This window comes from Hakea prostrata, chromosome 10 (genome assembly GCF_041222555.1).
Source record: "Hakea prostrata isolate BN-2017 chromosome 10, UWA_Hpros_2, whole genome shotgun sequence".
In the NCBI taxonomy this organism is placed as follows: domain Eukaryota; kingdom Viridiplantae; phylum Streptophyta; class Magnoliopsida; order Proteales; family Proteaceae; genus Hakea; species Hakea prostrata.
The window spans coordinates 34,590,396-34,609,149 of record NC_142609.1 but is presented as its reverse complement, the minus strand read 5'-3'; the positions used below and the strand labels follow the sequence as shown (position 1 = coordinate 34,609,149).

General features: G+C 39.5%; 1 protein-coding gene across 1 annotated transcript; it reads left to right on the top strand.

The window, feature by feature from the left end:
* The first annotated feature begins 2,557 nt into the window (after window positions 1–2,557).
* On the top strand, window positions 2,558–5,339 carry LOC149002618 (uncharacterized). Its single transcript, XM_089137951.1, has 5 exons — window positions 2,558–3,028; window positions 3,121–3,622; window positions 3,763–3,964; window positions 4,092–4,577; window positions 4,685–5,339. The coding sequence occupies exons 1-5, from the start codon at window positions 2,671–2,673 to the stop codon at window positions 5,129–5,131; spliced, it is 1,995 nt and encodes a 664-aa protein (XP_088994077.1). The 5' UTR covers window positions 2,558–2,670; the 3' UTR covers window positions 5,132–5,339.
* Window positions 5,340–18,754: the final 13,415 nt, after the last annotated feature.

Here is an 18,754-nt window from a genome sequence, read left to right as displayed (position 1 = left end):
AATAAATAAAAAAAAAAAAAAAAGAGCAAGGACCAACTTCACAGAGCTACTATGACCCAGCCGGTCGTTTGGGTTGGTTGGTTGGGTCAAGCAACCGCCCTGAGCGACCGCCCCTGTTACAGATAGTCTACAACTCCGAAATTCTTACTTTTAATCAACCAATTTTAATCCAATTTCGGGATGATTTAAGTCCGAATTTCATTCTTAAGAAACCTATAACAAAGGTACAAAACAACAACCCAAAATTCTAAAGATTCATAATCAAATCATCTCCTTTGATTAGATCTATCCTTTATGCAAATGCAAGGATCCGTTTTCAAACAGGATCATCTTTATAAGCCCAGCCAACCCCATTTGAGAGCTCCTACCTTGCCTATTATTGCTCCCTAATCATTCTCAAGCTCTCAAAATTATCAAAGATTGTGCTATCATTGCCTTCCATCCTCACTCAACCTTAAAGAATATACCAAAGTGTCTAAGCAAGCTAATTGGAGCCAAGCTTCAGGTGATTGAAGGCTTTTGATGTCTCATTGGTGGTGCATCCATTTTCATTTGAGCATTCATTCTCATTGCATCACACTCACACAAGGGGTAAAGTGTCATTCCCTTTGTTAGGTAATATCATTTCATCTCTTGTATTGTGTTTGTTCAGTTCTAGTGTAGATTGATTAGAATTGGTTACAGGTGCTCTTGCCCTAGGATAAACAAATATTGTAAAGGGTTACCCTAATTGAACATAGATTATAAAGGTTTGATCTCTATCCATTGTATTGAAAGAGAATCACTAGTGGAATACTCTCTTGAGGCCAAAAGAGGAGTATAAAGTTGAACCACTATAAAATCTGTGTATTGTGATTGACTGCGATTGCTCAACTTTAATTTAATTTCACAACTAATTTTCAATTTGCAATTAAACCAAAAAAAATTAGACAAATCCACTAGTTTCAACATATTCACCTCCCCCCCCCCCCCCCCCCCTCCCTCTCGTTGCATTAACACCATCTAATTTAAGAATCACTCTATAAAAGGGGAGTGAATATGTTAAATTTCCTAAAAGATCACGAAGTGCCACTGGTAATTTGTTATGTAGTTAGGGGTGTAAGAGGATCGGATATACAAATATTGAATACAAATTTTCGACTACCTGTTCGTATCTTTATTATTTAATTTGTTTGTGAGGCTAGGTTCGAAATTTAAGAATTTAGCAACTTTGGTAGTTAATTTTAGTAGAAAATCTAGAAAAATAGTCACATATCTCAAGTAAAAAATATAAAAATAAGAAAAATAAATCCAAATAAGTAATTTAATCGGATAATTTTATCAGACGGATAATAATCGGAAAGAAATGGGTATACCATATCCACATCCTATTAGTAATTGGACGGATTTGGATACCGCTAAAAGGTTGCGGATGCGGATTCAAGACTGGATTTTGGTTATCCATTTACACCCCTATATATAGTATACATACTATATAGAAAAATTGCTGTTGTGCCCCTTAGAAAAGGTTTTCTTTAAAATGTCTTATACATTGATTAGGTATATATTAAAATTAAAAATATAAAAATATAAATTTCTAAACTGCAACATCAAATTTTGTTTGTTAGTCATTTAGCATTATAAAACCATTATATTAAACCAATGTTTTTATCTATTAGATAATTCAATTTGGAGAATAGGTTAGATTCAAATTTCACAATAGATTAGATTAAATATTTTATGGATTATATATATGATTTAATCTATCATGGACAATCCCATTAGAGACACGGACAAAGCCAATTTGGGATAGGGATAGGGATAGGGACAAGGCCAATAAGGATCAAGGATAGTGTCATAAGGGATAGACATGTATCAATCAAAAAGCACGTCATGGCTCAAGGTCAAGGACAAGAATCCTAGGCCCTAAACCAGGGCAGGACAGGAATTTGCCTAGTAAAGAACATTCAAGACTGTATTAGCGTTTGAAAAACTTGGGTCAACTCCTCCTCTATGATTTATATTTTCAAACAGTTCGTCTGCAGTTGGAAAACCAGAATCATGACCATCGACTTCATCATTCATTACTGAGACTTGAACATCTACACTCTCTTGAACAGTAGGAAGGGTGACAGACTTTACCAATATTGACCACTTCCTCTCGTTTTCCCATAGATATTTTCAAATGTTGTTTCAGCCGGGAAGGAAGACTGGGTGAGACTGAGATTAAATGGTTAATATATATCATCCTATTGCATTGATTAAATTATTCATTGCATGGATTATGCCGATCCCCTTGCCTTGGTTTTTTAATGATAGTTACCTATCAAGAAAAAAATTAAAATAGGAAAGAAAGAGAACTGGAAGTTGGCGGTGAAAGGAGTTGTCAACTAATTTCTTTTTATAATTGAAGGGTTGATTTTCAAAGACGCGTTCTCGGAGAAACAAGTGCTAATATTAATATTCTTCATGAATTTTTACTTTTCTAGTAGTTGATTATTTCTTCTCTTAACTCCTCTTCCCACAAGCTATATAAACCAATTTCAGTTCTGTCCCAGGAGGCCAAGACACAGCACCGTTTGCCTCCTTAGCTTCCTTACTTTCCTCTATTTTCTCTACAATAAGCTAGCTCTCTTGAACAGTAAACAGTACTTCACCTTCTCCATTCACCATCTTCTTGTGAAAAAAGACATGGAATTCGAACAAGCCATGGTTGGAAAGACCTACTGGCACCCAAAGCCAGAGCCTCATCAGCTTGACAAATATCCTATGATGAGCAGGAGTTTGTCCACCAGAAGTAGTATTTCGGACACTGATGATGCCCATATCCATCGATCGGAGTCCTTTGGTATGCATGACATGGAAGTCACCAAGAATGATTCTGCAGAAACCAAATTTGAGTGGTTACGGTCACAGTTGATCGGACATGATGTTGAGTTCAACACTCCTTTTGGGAGACGCCTTCTCACCTATGCAGACCACACAGCCTCCGGTAGAAGTCTTCGCTTCATCGAAGATTTTATTGCCAATAGTGTTCTTCCTTTTTATGGTAAGTAATCTGATTTGTTAGAATTAGAGTATTGATGATTCATAGTATTCATGAAGTAGCTTAAACTCATTCGGTTGCGCGCATCGCCACAGGTAACACACATACTAGTGACAGCTACGTGGGGTACAAGACCACCAAGATGGTCAAAGATGCCACTAGATACATCAAGAATTGCTTAGGCGCAGGACCAGATGATGCTCTCATATTCTGTGGCTCTGGCACCACTGCAGCCATCAAGCGCCTACAAGAGGTGATGGGAATCGCAGTGCCTTCAACCATGAGAGATAAGGTATTATCAACCCTACAGACAGAGGAGAGATGGGTGGTCTTTGTCGGGCCATACGAGCACCACTCCAACCTCCTCTCGTGGCGTAATAGCCTAGCTGAGGTGATAGAGATTGGTCTGGATGATGACGGGTTGATAGACGTGCGAGCTCTAAGTCACCAACTTGAGTCTTGCAGGGATTCCAAACGTCCTATGTTGGGTTCATTCTCAGCATGTAGTAATGTTACTGGAACATATACTGATACACATGCCATCGCCAAGCTTCTTCACCAGCATGGAGCTTTTGCTTGCTTTGATTACGCAGCAAGGTTAGTCAAGCTAGCTACATCCAGCTATTGTATTGTGTGCCTGAAAGCTATTCATGTGTTCACTAAACAATCAAGATTCTGTTCCAATAATTTTCTCTGATCTCCATATTGATAAAAATGATTTACTTGGATATGTGTAGTGGTCCTTATGCGGAGATTAACATGAGATCTGGGGAGATAGAAGGCTATGATGCTATATTCATGAGCCCACACAAGTTTGTTGGTGGACCTGGCACACCTGGCCTACTATTGATGCACAAGGCCTTGTACAAGTTGAGTTCTTCTGCACCTTCAACTTGCGGAGGTGGAACTGTTGATTTTGTCAATGGCTTTAGTGAAGAGGTAAACCTCCTCATCATCACTCTTAAGTGACTATTCCTATATCTATTATTTATGATAAGTTAATTACTTTTATGAAGGGACTTATTTGCTAACCTATGAATTAATCAATCTGAAAATCAATCTGTAGCACACTTTGTATTACAATGATGTGGAAGAAAGGGAAGATGCTGGAACTCCAGCAATCGTCCAGAAGATAAGAGCAGCTATGGCTTTCTGGGTGAAGGCCTTCATGGGATACAGTGTGATTGAAAACCAAGAGCATGTCTACATCAATGCAGCAATGCAAAGGCTCCTTCCAAACAAAAACATATTGGTATTAGGGAATACCACTGCCCCAAGACAAGCTATACTCTCTTTCGTGGTTTACTCAACCACCAATTCTTCTTCTTACGATCATAGCGAAGATGGAAGAGGTAGCAAGGGTCTATACATGTGGGCAGAGTCAGGAAACAAGAGAGATAAACCTCTTCATGGGCCTTTTGTTGCAAAGCTCCTCAATGATCTCTTTGGAATCCAAGCTCGAGCTGGATGTGCTTGTGCTGGACCCTATGGTCACCATCTACTCGGTGTTGATGAGAGTCATTCGCTAGCTTTTCGTGCTGCAATCCAAAAGGTGAATCCATAACCACTAAGAACAATTAACCTTTCTTGCAACCCCATGAAATAAATGTCCATCTAAAATTTATTGCAACTAATCTCACTTTGAATTTGCTTTGATAGGGTTACACTGGTGTAAAACCTGGGTGGACCCGGCTCAGTTTCCCTTACTACATGTCAAAAGAAGAGTTCGAGTTCATTCTAGCTGCATTGGATTTTGTTGCAAAATATGGTCAGCGATTCCTTCCACTCTACAGCTTCAATTGGAAGACTGGTAACTGGACCTTTCAGTCTAAAGCTTTCATGGAGAATATATTGGGGGATGATTATGCACCAATAGACATTCCTCTAAGTGAAGTCAAGCCTGGATTGAAAATTAAAAACAACGGATTGAGGCATGGTGGAGATGATCATAATGACAATCAGAGGACCAGCAATGAAGTACTTATAAGCAAATATACCAACTACTTGGAGACTGCTAAATATGTGGCAAGTTTCCTCCCCAAGTTCCCTCCACATAGGAGGGTTCCGAAGGACATAGATCTCAGCCTTGCTCATTTCAGGGTGTAGAGAGAAAGCTCTCTCTTTCCCATCCTTGAGCACCTCCAAAGTATAGCGTAATATAATGTGTTAAGAATCCTTAACACTATACTACAGATTAAAGATGTATCTTGATTCAATTCCATTAACGTTGTTTTTACTCAATTTGTATTGTACTTTTTTTTTTATATTCCAAATAATGACACAACACCTCTAGTAATGTGAAGTGTTATGTTTGTTAAATCACATTTCATATTGGCTAATTTTGCTTTACTTGAATTGTATAGATATGTCCCATTTTTCTGTCCTTTTAAAATTGTGTGGGCTGGCGGGCGGCCGGAGGAGATGGTGGGGGCAAGGAACGAATTGGCATCTATTGAACAAACACAAGTATGGGAGAAGGAGGGGAATTCTTGGTATATATTCAACTATCATAAATACAAAGCAACTTGTAAATGGGAGAAGAAATAATGAAACAAGGGGGTAGGAAAATGGGGGGAGATTTCTAGTCAAATACTATTTCCAATTTTGAACATGGCGGCAGCTAGGGATGGCTGCATGCCAAATCTGGAGCATCCAGAACGTGTTTCTCAAGCCAAAATGGTCTGAGGAGGAACACCTGTATCCCTGGAAGGTCTACCTGAACCAATTCAGGCTGAAAACCTAAAGAGATGAGTGACTTCACAAGAAGATTTTTAGAGCCAATGAAACTTATAAGGTTCAGGTTTCACAAGAAACCTGTAGGGGCTGATTTCACAAGTGATTTCACAAGAAGATTGGGAGATTTGATTTTAGGAAGACAAATAAGGTTGTTGTTCATAAGGAGGTGGCTAATTGGCATTTAAATTCCCCCATGATTTTGCATTCATTTGGGAGGGGGTTCATTACTTTTCAATTTGAATCAAAGGGGGGTATGATAGAGGTATGGAGATGCAGCCCCTACAAAATTGCCTCGCAGGTGATTAGGTTCCAACGTTGAGGGCCTAAATTCTTAATACAGCTCCTCCATAAGGTATTAACCTCAAGTAATCATCACTAGCTTTATTTCTCTTTATTTTTATGTGTTAACAATAAATAATTAAAATAGTGAATCATTCAAAACCAAAATTGATACTAAAATGATACCAAGGAAAAGGATTGGATCCATTTGGCATATTTTTATTGATAGTGATTGGACCAAGAGGATCTAGGCACAGGGTCTTTGGGACTAAGAACCGAGTTTCTCTCTCAAAGCTTCATGCTTCATCTCTGCAAATCTTTCCTTTCTGTTAGGGAAACACAAAGAGTCCAACACAGACTCTCCCAAAGCAAATCATAGGAAGCTTACACCTCAAGCAAATCATCTCAAAGATTCCAACATGGACTCTTCCAAAGCAAGACACAGGAAGCTTGTTCCTCAAGTAAATTGCCTTAAGATTCAAATCAAAGTTTCAACGCAGATAAAACACCTCAGCCTCAAGATTCAAATCAAAGTTTCAACTTGACTAAAACACCTAAGGAACATGGCTTCTTCATAAACAATAACTCTTATCCTAAGGCAATCTCGAATTCAAAATAGGAGTTGTATCAAAGTCGAATATTTTCATAAGCCTCTCTATTTATATCACGTACAAACTCTGTGAAATCCCCTAGAATCCTAACCCATTGATTTTAGGACCGCGAACCCAGAGTTCGAGTTGAACCCAAAGGTTCCTATGGAAGTGGATGACTATGAAGGAGACTCGACCACTCTAATGGAGTTAGGAGGAGATAGAAAGTTAGTCTAGAAGGCATTAAAAGGAGGTTTTGGCATGCCCAAAAACCGGTGGTAGAGGACTCAAATGTCAAGGTAAATTATACCATTGATTAGGCTTTGAAAAGACCTTTCTACCCTATGAAGCCCTTCAAAATTGGCCTTCACACAAAGGAGAAACAAGGCCGGTTGATTGGGGGCAATTGTACTCCTAAATCGACTGCCCCTACCTAGTTTTGGGGTAGTTTCGGGATTTCGGGTTTAAACACATAAACGCATTGTTTATGCTAGAGGGAGGCTGAGAATGTGGGAGAGAGGAAGAACTTGGGATTTTGAAGCTTCATCACTCATTTGATGGTGCCGAAGCACAAGATACAAAGAGAATTGTGCGATAAGGTAAGGAGACTCTAAAAACCCTCTATGCAACCTCTCTTTTGAAGTATTTATGTTGGGATTTTTGTGATGTTGTGGTGGATGTTGATGTTGGGTAGTAATAAATGCTCAATCTTGCCACCATTTAAGCCCCTCAACCTTTATTGAGTATTTGATGGCTCCATTTCACCCATTTGAGAACGATTGGACCTCTCTAAGATTCCCGTGGACGACTCTCAAAGTGCCAAATTGGGGATTTTCATTTGGGGACTAACTGGGACAATTAAAAGGTGTTTGGGGACCCTGATACTATTGGAATTAAGACCCCAAACCCCCCCCCCCCATTTGGTTTGGTTTCAAAGTGAAGTCGAAAACGGAGAGTTCGCTCGCAACCATCACCACCAGGGGGTTGACTGGCTGATCAACCAGCCCTGTAGACCTATCCAACTGTCCCCCAACTTTGGATGTGTGTTTTGCCCCCTTTGACCCCGATTGTTGCTCATTTTATTTTTCATGTGTTTAGGGTAATTTTGGGTCACTTGCACTCTCTTTTGGGATTTCATTGGACTTTGGAGATTTTTATTGTCTTTGACAGGTGAGAAACATACATTGTCATATATTGTGTATTTACTAGTGTTGTTTAAATCTTCATTTACATTGAATTCTATGTATATTATGAATTATGTGTAACTTTATGCGAGCAAAATTTAATGTGGTGTTATGTTTATTTAGATTTCAAATTACTTGAATGATGATTTTGAAATGATGTGTAAGTGTGGATTAGATGGTAAGACACTACCTACCTATATTTATATTCAACTAGGGTTGTGGATTCGCCCACTATCCTAGTGACCTTACATTCAGTTAGACCTAGATACATGGTCAATAAGTGTCTATATGCATTGGCTAGTGAACCCTTGAGTAATACTACACTTTCGGCAGGGGTATTGAAGCCAAGTGAACTGTGATGGTAGTGGTTGGGTCCTATGAACATCAAGCAGGTCCACTATCATCATGAAATGGTGGAGTTGCATATGTTAAGGTTGAGTTCATGGGGGTGTCCAAAAGACAGCTTGAGTGCCATGAGGAAACATGAGAGGCATCCTCCCCAACATATGTGGTTGACTATAGGGTTAAGGAATGGGATCTAGCAGATGCCTCTAGTTGAGGATATCATTCCTAGATGGAAAAGGATATTGGACCAAAAGGGCACTAGGTATGAGGGAAGATATCCAGACTACATGTAGTACGATATTTTATGACCTTGCATTGACCTAGGGTTAATCCCTAACACGCACTAGTTCTTAGACCGAAGATGATGTGAGAGAGTAGTGACCTAATCCTCAGCCAATGTTGATGGGACTTGACCCAACTACTGTGAAAAACCCCAATAGACGTTTCTTGTTGAGGGAGAGTAACGAAACCACCCAGTGGAAGCTGGTGTATAACTTAATGTGTGTCTACCATAGAGACTCAATTTTAGAGTTAAGAGCATACTTGCATACATATTCCTTCACTCATCTCATTACATACTATACATGAATTTCTTATTGATATGTGTGATGGATGCACGATATATGATCATGTTGACCTCACTGAGTTCTGCTGAACTCATTCCTTTTTATGTATATATTTTTTAGATCTCACCATAGGTTATGAAGACTCCGTTCAAATGGAGAATTTGTTGCAAACAGAATTCTATGAGGGACTGCTAGCGAGGAGATGGGATCACATGGAGATTCGTGCTCATGCTTGGATTGATCCTACATAGCCAACCACTTTTGAGGCTACAGAGATCACTTATTACATTGTAGTTGCCCTTGTGACTATGTGTTATATCCTTCTCATTGAACAAAGAGATGAGGGCCCTACTTAGTATTTTAAGCCTCTCGGGAAAAGAAGACTTCCGCTATTAGACAATCCTTTCTTGAACTCTAATACTTGATTTGACTCGACTAACTTGGAACCGTGATTTTGAACTTAACTTATTTAATACATGTCACTTTGATCTTTTCTTGCTCTTTGATTATGCTATATCGTGTTGTTTTATGGATTTTCCCATGAACCTATATCCTGTAGTATATCACCCCCACGAGTATTCTGGTATGACCGAATCCTACTGGAGGGAGTTTGACAAACTTAGTTGAAACAATAATAGAAATAGCAGCAAATCTTCAATCGTGGACATATGCCTCCAACCAAACCATCTCTCATATATACAATATCAACTTTATCATGGCATCAGACAGCCAGGTCAGTCACCCACTCCTCTTGTTTCCCTCCCTCAACAACCTCCTCTCAATAAACTAAACGAAAGCAACTGCCTGATGTGGAAGAACTAGCTTATTCCCTTGCTGCGGACACATGGCTTGTATGGAATTATTGATGGGAAAGATCGATGCCCGCCACTTACTATTCTAGATCCGTCTTCTATTGCTTCCAATCTGCTTGTGCTGCTCCTCAATCTGAAGTACAACCATTTGATAAAACGAGATCAATTGCTTGTGTGCTAGTTACTGGCCTCCTTAATTGAGGATGTACATACACAAGTCATTGGCTCCACCAATGCCAAAGCTATTTGGGATCGCCTAGAGAAGCTCTACTCAACCTCCTCCACTGCACGAGTTCTCCAACTATGTCTTCATCTTCAAATTATCAAGAAGGAAGGTAATTATGTTCATAACTATCTTCTTAAAAGTAAAACTGATACTAATCACTTAGCTGCTATTGGCAAGAGTATTACAGGTAGGGATCTTTGTTTATATACCTAGAATGGTCTTGGTATTGACTATGCTGCCTTTGTCACAGCTGTGTCTATCAGTGAAAATCCTGTGTCTTTTAATGAGTTCAGTGGAATGTTGTTAACTCAAGAAATCCGATTAAATGATGAGACCCCTCCCACAGATCTACAACTAGCCACAAATATGGCTGTTGGAACTCATCCTCAAGCACCTGGACATATTTGGCCTCCCTTTAATAGGCATACAGGCCGTTATCCTGGCCGTGGAAGAAACAACAGAGGTCACCCCTTTAACAATTGGCCAAATTAGTCCCACTCTCATGGTTACAGTTGGGGTTCTTCTAATCACAATTTTGAATCTCAAAATAAAGCTTCTACTGAGCTTTGTCAGACATGTAATCAAAGGGGTCATAAGGTTTTGGATTGTCGTCAACAATTTAATTATGCCATTCAGAGTGGATCTAATCATTCTATTGCAGCAAATTTTTTGGCATATGCACCCTCTACCTTTGCAGATGCAGCTTGGTATCCTGACTCAGGAGCCACACATCACATGACATCAAACTATGCCTCTCTCCTTGCCACGCAATCTTACTAGGGCAATGACCAGGTTGTAATCGGCAATGGAACCTCCGACCCATTGATCATACTGGTAATTTCTCCCTTTATCTGGTTCATTACTTTTTCATGATGTTTTGCATGTGCATGCAATTAGAAAAATCTACTTTTTATTTCACAATTTAGAAAAGATAACAATGTTATATTTGAATTTCATTCTGACATCTATTATGTGAAGGATCGAATCATGGGAAAGAGTCTTCTACAGGCCAGGAGCAATAATGGGATTTACCAACTTAATCTCTCTTTTTAGCAGAATCAAAAAAATCATGGTCAGGATTTTATTGGAGAAAAGACAAATTTGTCTATGTGGCATTCACAAATGGCACACCTTAGCTTTAAAATAGTTCAGCAGTTAATTTCAGCTTTTGATTCACCTTTTATTAAACAAAAGGATTGTTTGATCGATAGTGCATGTCAACAAGGGAAGAGTCATAAGCTTCCCTTTGAACTCTCTAAGACTATTTTTAAGAATCCTTAGGACTTGATTTATTCGAACATTTGGGGTCCTTCCCCTGTTGTTTCTGTTGAAGGTTATCAATGTTATGTGATTTTCGTAGATGGTTTCAGCAAGTTTATTTGACTATACCCTTTAACCCTTAAATCTGAGATGCTTGGTGTTTTTCAGAAGTTTACACTATTGGTGGAAAATTTGTTTGGCCATAAAATAAAATGGCTTCATAGTGATTGGGAGGGGGGAGAATTTTGTTCTATCTCCAAATTCCTAACAAATTCAAGAATTGATCACCGATTACCTGCCCTCACACTCATAAGCACAATGGGGCTATTGAGATATGTCATAAGCATATTGTTGAGACTGGCTTGACTTTACTAGCACACTCCCACACACTGCAAAAATACTAGAACTAAGACTGTTGTATTTCTAATAAATAGGATGCCTACTTGGGTTTGGGGAATGTCTCTCCATTATTTAAACTCTTTGGTGAAAACCCAACCTAAAAAACTCTTCGTGTGCTTGGTTGTGCTCGTTATCCCCTTCTTTGGCTTTTTAACAAAACAAACTTGACTTCAGATCTAGTCTTCATATTTTCTTGGGTTATAGTTCATCATGGGTATAAGTGCTTTGATAAGAACACTGGAAAATTAATTATTTCCCACCATGTGGTATTTGATGAAGAAGGTTTCCTTTTTGTGAATGCACCTGCGTTCTTCAAAAACCTCACCCACTATTATCCTTATTAGGGCCACTGTGAAATCCCCCAAGATCTTAACCCAAAAATCCTTATTGTAGGTTTGAAAACCTGGAGTGCAAGTAGAAGGCAACTGTGGACCATCTAGGTGGAGACCATTGGGTTGGATTTCGAACCAATGGAATTAGATGGAGATGATGCTAAGTTGGGAGAGTTTGGAAGGATATCTAATTCAGACATTAACGGATTTGGTAGATGGATCAAGTATGTTGTGATGACACATGTAGAAGGTCCCGAAAATCAGGCAAAACCCTTCTATAGTATAGAATAGGAAATAGGGCAAAGCATGGGCTTTCAGGCCTTGATTATGCTTCTGGAACAAAAGTTTAAGGGGCTAGTTGACTGCCATGTTGCCCTAGGCGACCATCCTGGTTCTATGAAAAAGGGCAATTTTGGAAACTTGATTTTTGAAGCCCTGTTTAATGTGTTTTCATTCTTAAATGTGTCATTATAATCTAAAGTCGTCAGAGTAGGTTAGAGCTCATCAGAGAACACTCCGCAAAGGTGAAAGACAGTGTAGAGAGCATCCGACAAAGTTTCTGAATGGCGATTTGCTTTCTTAAATGTTAGTACTCTTCTTTTTAGTTCTAATTCTCTTCTAGGATTGATTTCTCCTACTGTCTAAACCTAGTTCAAGGATTCTAGTTACTGTATCAACCTAATTCTTCTACCCTCTTCACTCTAGAGTGAATGCCCATTCACTATGGCTTATCTATGAATCTTTCTATGAATCTTTCGGATCAATTTCGAAGAAGATCTATCATAGGATTCGCTAGGTTTTCATTCTTTTTGTTTTGTTTGATGTCTAAACTATGATAGATCATATTCTAGTCTTTTTTTCAGAATTTTCTAAGTATTTTCAAAGTAGTTTAGAACCCAATCGAAAGCCTTTTGACGATCTGGGTCAAATTTGTTCGTACTCGGAGGCTGGTTGATTGGCTGGTCAGCCCTGGGCGACTAGCCCAAGCAACCAAGCCTGCTCTAGTCACCTGCTCTGGTTGCCCCAGGCAACCACACCCTGCAGTGTTGGTCTTTTGTTTCTCTTTTCAATGTCAGACCTCTAGGGTTATTTCTAACTTTAAACCAACGTCTTAATAGGACTTTTTGAGAAGCGTGAACATAATCTTTGACTTATTTTACAAAGTTGCAAATCAATAGCAAGATGAGGACATTCACTTGCACATAACCATTGTTACTTTCTTGGATGTTATGAAACTTGCTTATAATTTCACATGCTGCTGTTTTAGGATTTAGGAATGATGTTTATGACTCTAAAATTACAGAATATAAGTGATTCATGATGTTTTTTTATGTGGATCAACATGTGACATTATGGACTTATATTGATTAGTGAATTGGGAATGTGATTGAACCTTCTTGCTACTTGTGGAAAGTGAATGTGTGTTGTGATTGTGAATTGGGGAATACCTTTTTAGGTGTTTCTGCTTGGGACATCAGCAGGGGTGGTATGGGACGTTATCCTCTGGTGCCCTCAACACTTTTCACGATTACTGGATGCCATGACTAGGGAGTTTGGTTAGGTACCATGTCATATCACACCCTATCAATGTTTGTATTGATGCTAAGTGACCCATGGCAACAGTGTGGGGTGGTGAGCATTCAAGATCGATAACCAACCCATGAGAGGACATAACCACATTGTGGGGGTCATTCATTGGTAGGGTTGCATATAATAGACTTGGGCTCATGGGCACTCAAGACCAGTAGCTAACCCATGAGGGGACATGAGAGTTTCCCATCCATTACATGTGAATGACCAATAGGGTTAAGAGAAGGTGTAATCCAAGTTGGTTGGTGCCATAGGATATGTTGACTCTAGTAGGGGAGGATACTAAACCAAGAGTGTGAGATGCATGAGGGGAGGTATCTGAACCTAGGTTGATGTGATTGAGTAGTTGACTTTCATTGGGCTAGGTATAACCCTGACATGCGCCAATACTCATGCCAATGGTGTGGTGAGAGAGTGGCGCCCTAAACCCCAGCCATGGTGATAGCCGAGAGAAATGCCTTGACCCCTTACCCAAGATCTCAAAACCGGTAACCAACCCATCAGAGATCAAAGTGGCGAGACCTACCTAGAGGAGGCTGGTGTTCTATCTAAACGTGTGTCTACCATTAGAGACTAGCATCCCACTTCATGTCATGTTGCACTATATAATGTATTGATTTAGACTGTGATATTGGTAATTTGTTTGTGAACTACTCGTTGAGTTCTTTTGAGCTCGCCCTTTGGGAATTTGTTGTTTTAGAGTTTGTTGCAGATCTAGATGTCACAAAAATTCAAGAATACAAGACACCAGGCAACCGATCCATACGATATACAAGATTTTGGGGACTATGACTTCCACAGTGAAGAAAGTTCGTGTCTCGACTGCCATACCAGAATTAGTTCGACTCATGAGTTGATTTATACAGTTCTAATACAAAGATTTTTTAGTTTCAAAACTACATTTTACTTAAGGACACATACCTGATGTAACACTAAAGAAATTTTGACTTTTCTTTATCCTTTTCAGTTGTTTACTTTAGTTTTGTGATCACTTCCTTACTCTGATTTGGATTTGAGATCCTTCTAAGATCCTTATTACTTGATATATTTCTTCATTACTATTCATGACATTGATTTCTTCTTGCTCATTAGTTTCCAAACTTCCAAGATTGACACATCTTAATCTATGTCAATCCTATTCATCCTTATAGGCAACAATAAGGCATTGTATCTACTTTTCTACAGAGTGTTGGAACCATGGACTAGGGAATGGCACCGAGACGGCCGGCATCGCGCGCGAAAGACAAGAATGATACGCCGGAATATCACCGCGGGGCGACTAAACAAAGCGCCGCCCCCGGGGCAAGAAAACGAGGCACGACGGGAAAGGGAAGAGAGACGAAACGAAATGAGCCGTTGGTATGAACCAAGGGTATCAGAAGCCCCACAGGCCAAAACCATAAAATGTTTATAAAAAACACAAAAACAAAGAAATATGGAAGATTGACGGCTTATTATTTTAACCAAACAAAAACAACAAATAGATTATGATTTGAGTTAACGCTTTAATTATTTATTTTAACCGCCGTGCTTGCGGGCAGCGGAGGGGGGGGCGCCGAACCGCCATGGTTGGAACCACTTTTGCCATCAAAGACATTTGGTCACTGCACTTCTGCCTAGGGATGTTAGTTATTTGGAATCTTTATGGGCTGTATCTTAGCCAGTCTCAGTACATTCCACATCTTCTGACCAAGGCAAACATGGTTGATTGTAAATTGGTTCAAACCCCTCTCTCAACCTCAAGTCAGCTCAGCAAGTTCTCGGGTAAACCACTTTCTAATCCTACCATGCACCGGATCATTGTGGGTGCTCTCCAATGTGCAACACTTGCACATCCTAACATTCAATTTGCCATCAACAAGTATGTCAGTTCATGGCCACTGAACATTGGTCCATTATAAAACGGATTGTTCAATATCTTAGAGGCACAATTAGCAAGGGTTGCTACTACACAACTATTAAAATCTAAGTTTATCAGCTTTTTTGATATCGATTGGGCTAGTTGTCCAAATGATTGCTAATCCACTGGTGGCTATGCAATTTTCTTCGGTTGCAATCGAGTTCTTGGAGCCCCAAGAAACAGCCTACAGTTGCCCAGTCTAGTATAGAATCAGAGTATAAAGCCCTAGCCAATGTTGTTGCAAAGTTTACCTGGCAACAATCTCTCCTTAACGAATTGCTCATCTTCACTTGCACTCCTTTTATTCTGTTCTGTGACAATGTGGGGGTGACATACCTAACTGCTATTCCTATTTCTCATACTCACACAAAGCATGTGGAGATTGACTATGTTGGTGACAAGGTTGCAAAACACTAGGTTGAGGTCCGATCTCTGTCTACCAAAGATCAACTAGTAGATATTTTCACAAAACCACTTGTTCATCAACGGTTCAATTTTCTGCTGACCAATCTCAAGGTTATGTGACCATGCTCTCTTTTGGCTCTAATTATCCACCTTATACTGAATTCCCTAGATAGACTTAACATTGATATATACTATGAATAGTCATAGGTGCACTGAGACTTGCTATCAAAATAATACCTGGAGTAAAAAAATAGGTCTGCAAAAATAGGTGTTTGGGTTTTCCACATCTTCTGTTTCCTGCTTGATCATGGTGGCGGCTGCAGATGGCCACCCTCCAAATCTGGCAGCTAATGGTGTCATTTCTTATGCTGGAGTAGTGAGGGGGATTTTGGAGGTGTCCATGGAAGGTTTTCCTGAGCCGATTCATGTAGGAAATTTTACTCATGTGATAATTCCACAAGCTGATTATGAGCATCAGCATAATTTGTTCAGATTCGCCTCAACTAGATGATTTTATTTTAGGAAAGCCACCATGGATGCTGTGCAGTGAGGAATTGGAAATGAGATCCTCGGTATGGAGAAGCAGCCGTTCGGATTGCTTTACAAGTAGTTTGATTTCAACATTGGATGCCGGATTTTTACGTAAATACAGCCCAACCATCAACTAAATTAGTTTGGATTCACTTCCCAGATCTTCCTTTGGAGTATTAGCATGTCCGAGTAATTTTTTCAAAATCCAAAGCAGTGGGCATCCCATCGCTCTTGGTAACAAAACTAAGCAATGTTGTTTTGGTAGTTATCCTGCTTGAGATGGAAAAGGGGGTGGAGCATGTGCTTGAAATTCAAGTCGAATGAATGGAACCTGACATTGGGAAGGTTTTTAGTTTTACTCAATATGTTATATATGAAGATGGAGAAAATATGAGGGCCTCTTGCAGACTTTGGGCATGCAGCAATGCTATGTTAATTCAAAAAAAAAATTAGGAATCCTTTGGTGGAGGAGAGATTGCTGGTGCCGAAGAAGACAACACAGGACAAGGTTCAGGAGGTCTCCTCAGTAGGGGTGTCAATGGTGCGGTTTCGGGGAATTTCGGGCTAGGCCTAACGGTTTCGGGCTGAAAAACACCTAGTCCAAACACATCCCATTAGCAAAATAACGGTTTCGGGCCGGTTTAGGTTTGGTGCGGTTTGGGTTTGGGCTAACTAACGGTTTGGGCTAGCGGTTTAGATTCGGGTTGACTAACGGTTTATGGTGTGTAAGAAAAAGAACAAGAAGAAACAATTGAGCATCTTACAACAAAAGTGAAAATTTTATGGAAAGCAACGTTGCTATTGGTCAATTTCCATTAAAAAAAATGACTATTTGATCTTTGAATTCATGCTTAATTTTTTTAATTGTCTATACCAACTACATAATTGTAATATAATTATTCAAATACTATTCAATGTAAAATTACAAAACGGGTTATAACGGGTTGCGGTTCGGTTTCGGGTTGGTGTGGGCTCCACAACCCTTAGCCCAATTACGGCCCATAAAGGTTCGGTTTAGGCTGGTTCGGGCTATAACGGGCCGGTGCGGTTCGGTTTTAATGGTTCGGGCTATAAATTGACACCCCTACTCCTCAGGCGTGGATAGAGAGGAGCCCTCTTCAAATGTAACTCTATCTTTTTCTAAGGAGAATTTAGTGGAAACTCCAATTATTTTGAAATCTTTTGATATACAAAGCCATTTAATTCGTTTGGGTCCCACAAAGAGAAGTTTGTGGACGAAGCAGATTCAGGTCACTAAAAGTTTAAAAGTTTAAAACTTTAAATAATGTGGAAAGTGCAGAGATGGGTGAGTTGTTGCCTGTTGATGGGGGCCCACACTCCTCAAGATAAGGGGAGTCATAGTTCGTCCTCTGTGTTCTTGATTCCTTTATCGGTTAAAGCAAGGGAGGAGGTTTTTAGCTTTTGAAGTAATGTAAAAAATTGATTGACTCTTTTCGAAGAGAGAAAATAGTAGGATGAACAATCAAACTTAGATCATTGGCTCTTGTTTTTTCTTTTCCTTTTTGGCCAGCATTGGCTCTTCTAATAGGGAAGAAGTTTTCTTATCTTATAGTTTTCTAGGATGATTTTTTTTTTGAGCTTTTTATATGTGGGTCCTCTTAGTCAGACCTAAATTAATGGTGGGTCCCTTTAGTGTAATAAATTACGTCTAAATCCCAAAACAATTAATACCATTTGAGAGGTGTTAATTTGTTGACAAAAAAACTAAAATACCCCCCCCCCCCCCCCAACACAAAATCCCCTCCAACCACCGTCCACCTTCGCCCTAGTATTTGGTCCTCAGTCCAGCCACACTTCTTCTTCTTCTCCTTGAACTTCCTTGACATTGGAAAACCAAAAATCATACAACAGCCGATCCCAATTCTTCCTTGGCCCTTTGAAACCAAATGAGGCTTTACAATTTTGGTTCTATTTCTGAATTCCTCTGAAATCAGATTCGTCACAAGTCTGAAATTTCTTAATTTCTTTTCAGTCTTTCACCTTGTGATGCAGTGAAGCTGAATGCCAATCTGGTAGTAGTTACTTAATTCGTGGATTTGATCAGTTCATGAATCTGATTATCGTCAATACTATGGATGTAAATGATAGATTGAGATCTATAAAATCCAAAAAATTGAAATATAGTCTGATTGCAGAGTGGGAACAAAATACTATAAAACCCACTATATTTTGAACGGAACCAAGGCTGATTGTTGTCCATGCCCTTCTTGATAAACTATATATTTGTTTGAGTGACATTTCAAATCCAAAAAAATGAAATGCCTGATCAAAATTTAATGGCAAAACGAGAACTCTATAAATCTGTTAGATGAGTAGCAAGACAAACAAGATTAGAATCAATGCACTCAAGGAACTTCGTCACTACCTGATAACCCAGTGATGCGGATCAATTATGCTTCTGGATCCGACTGAGCCTCCTCTCGTAATCGGGACGATGAGTCCTGCAAGAAAGGTTAGATGCTGGCCAGCTTGTGTGCCGGGCAGCCGCCTTCAATGACAAAGTCAAATGACGAATAGAGTGAGGTCTCGTGCAAAAGCTACACAAGATTATAC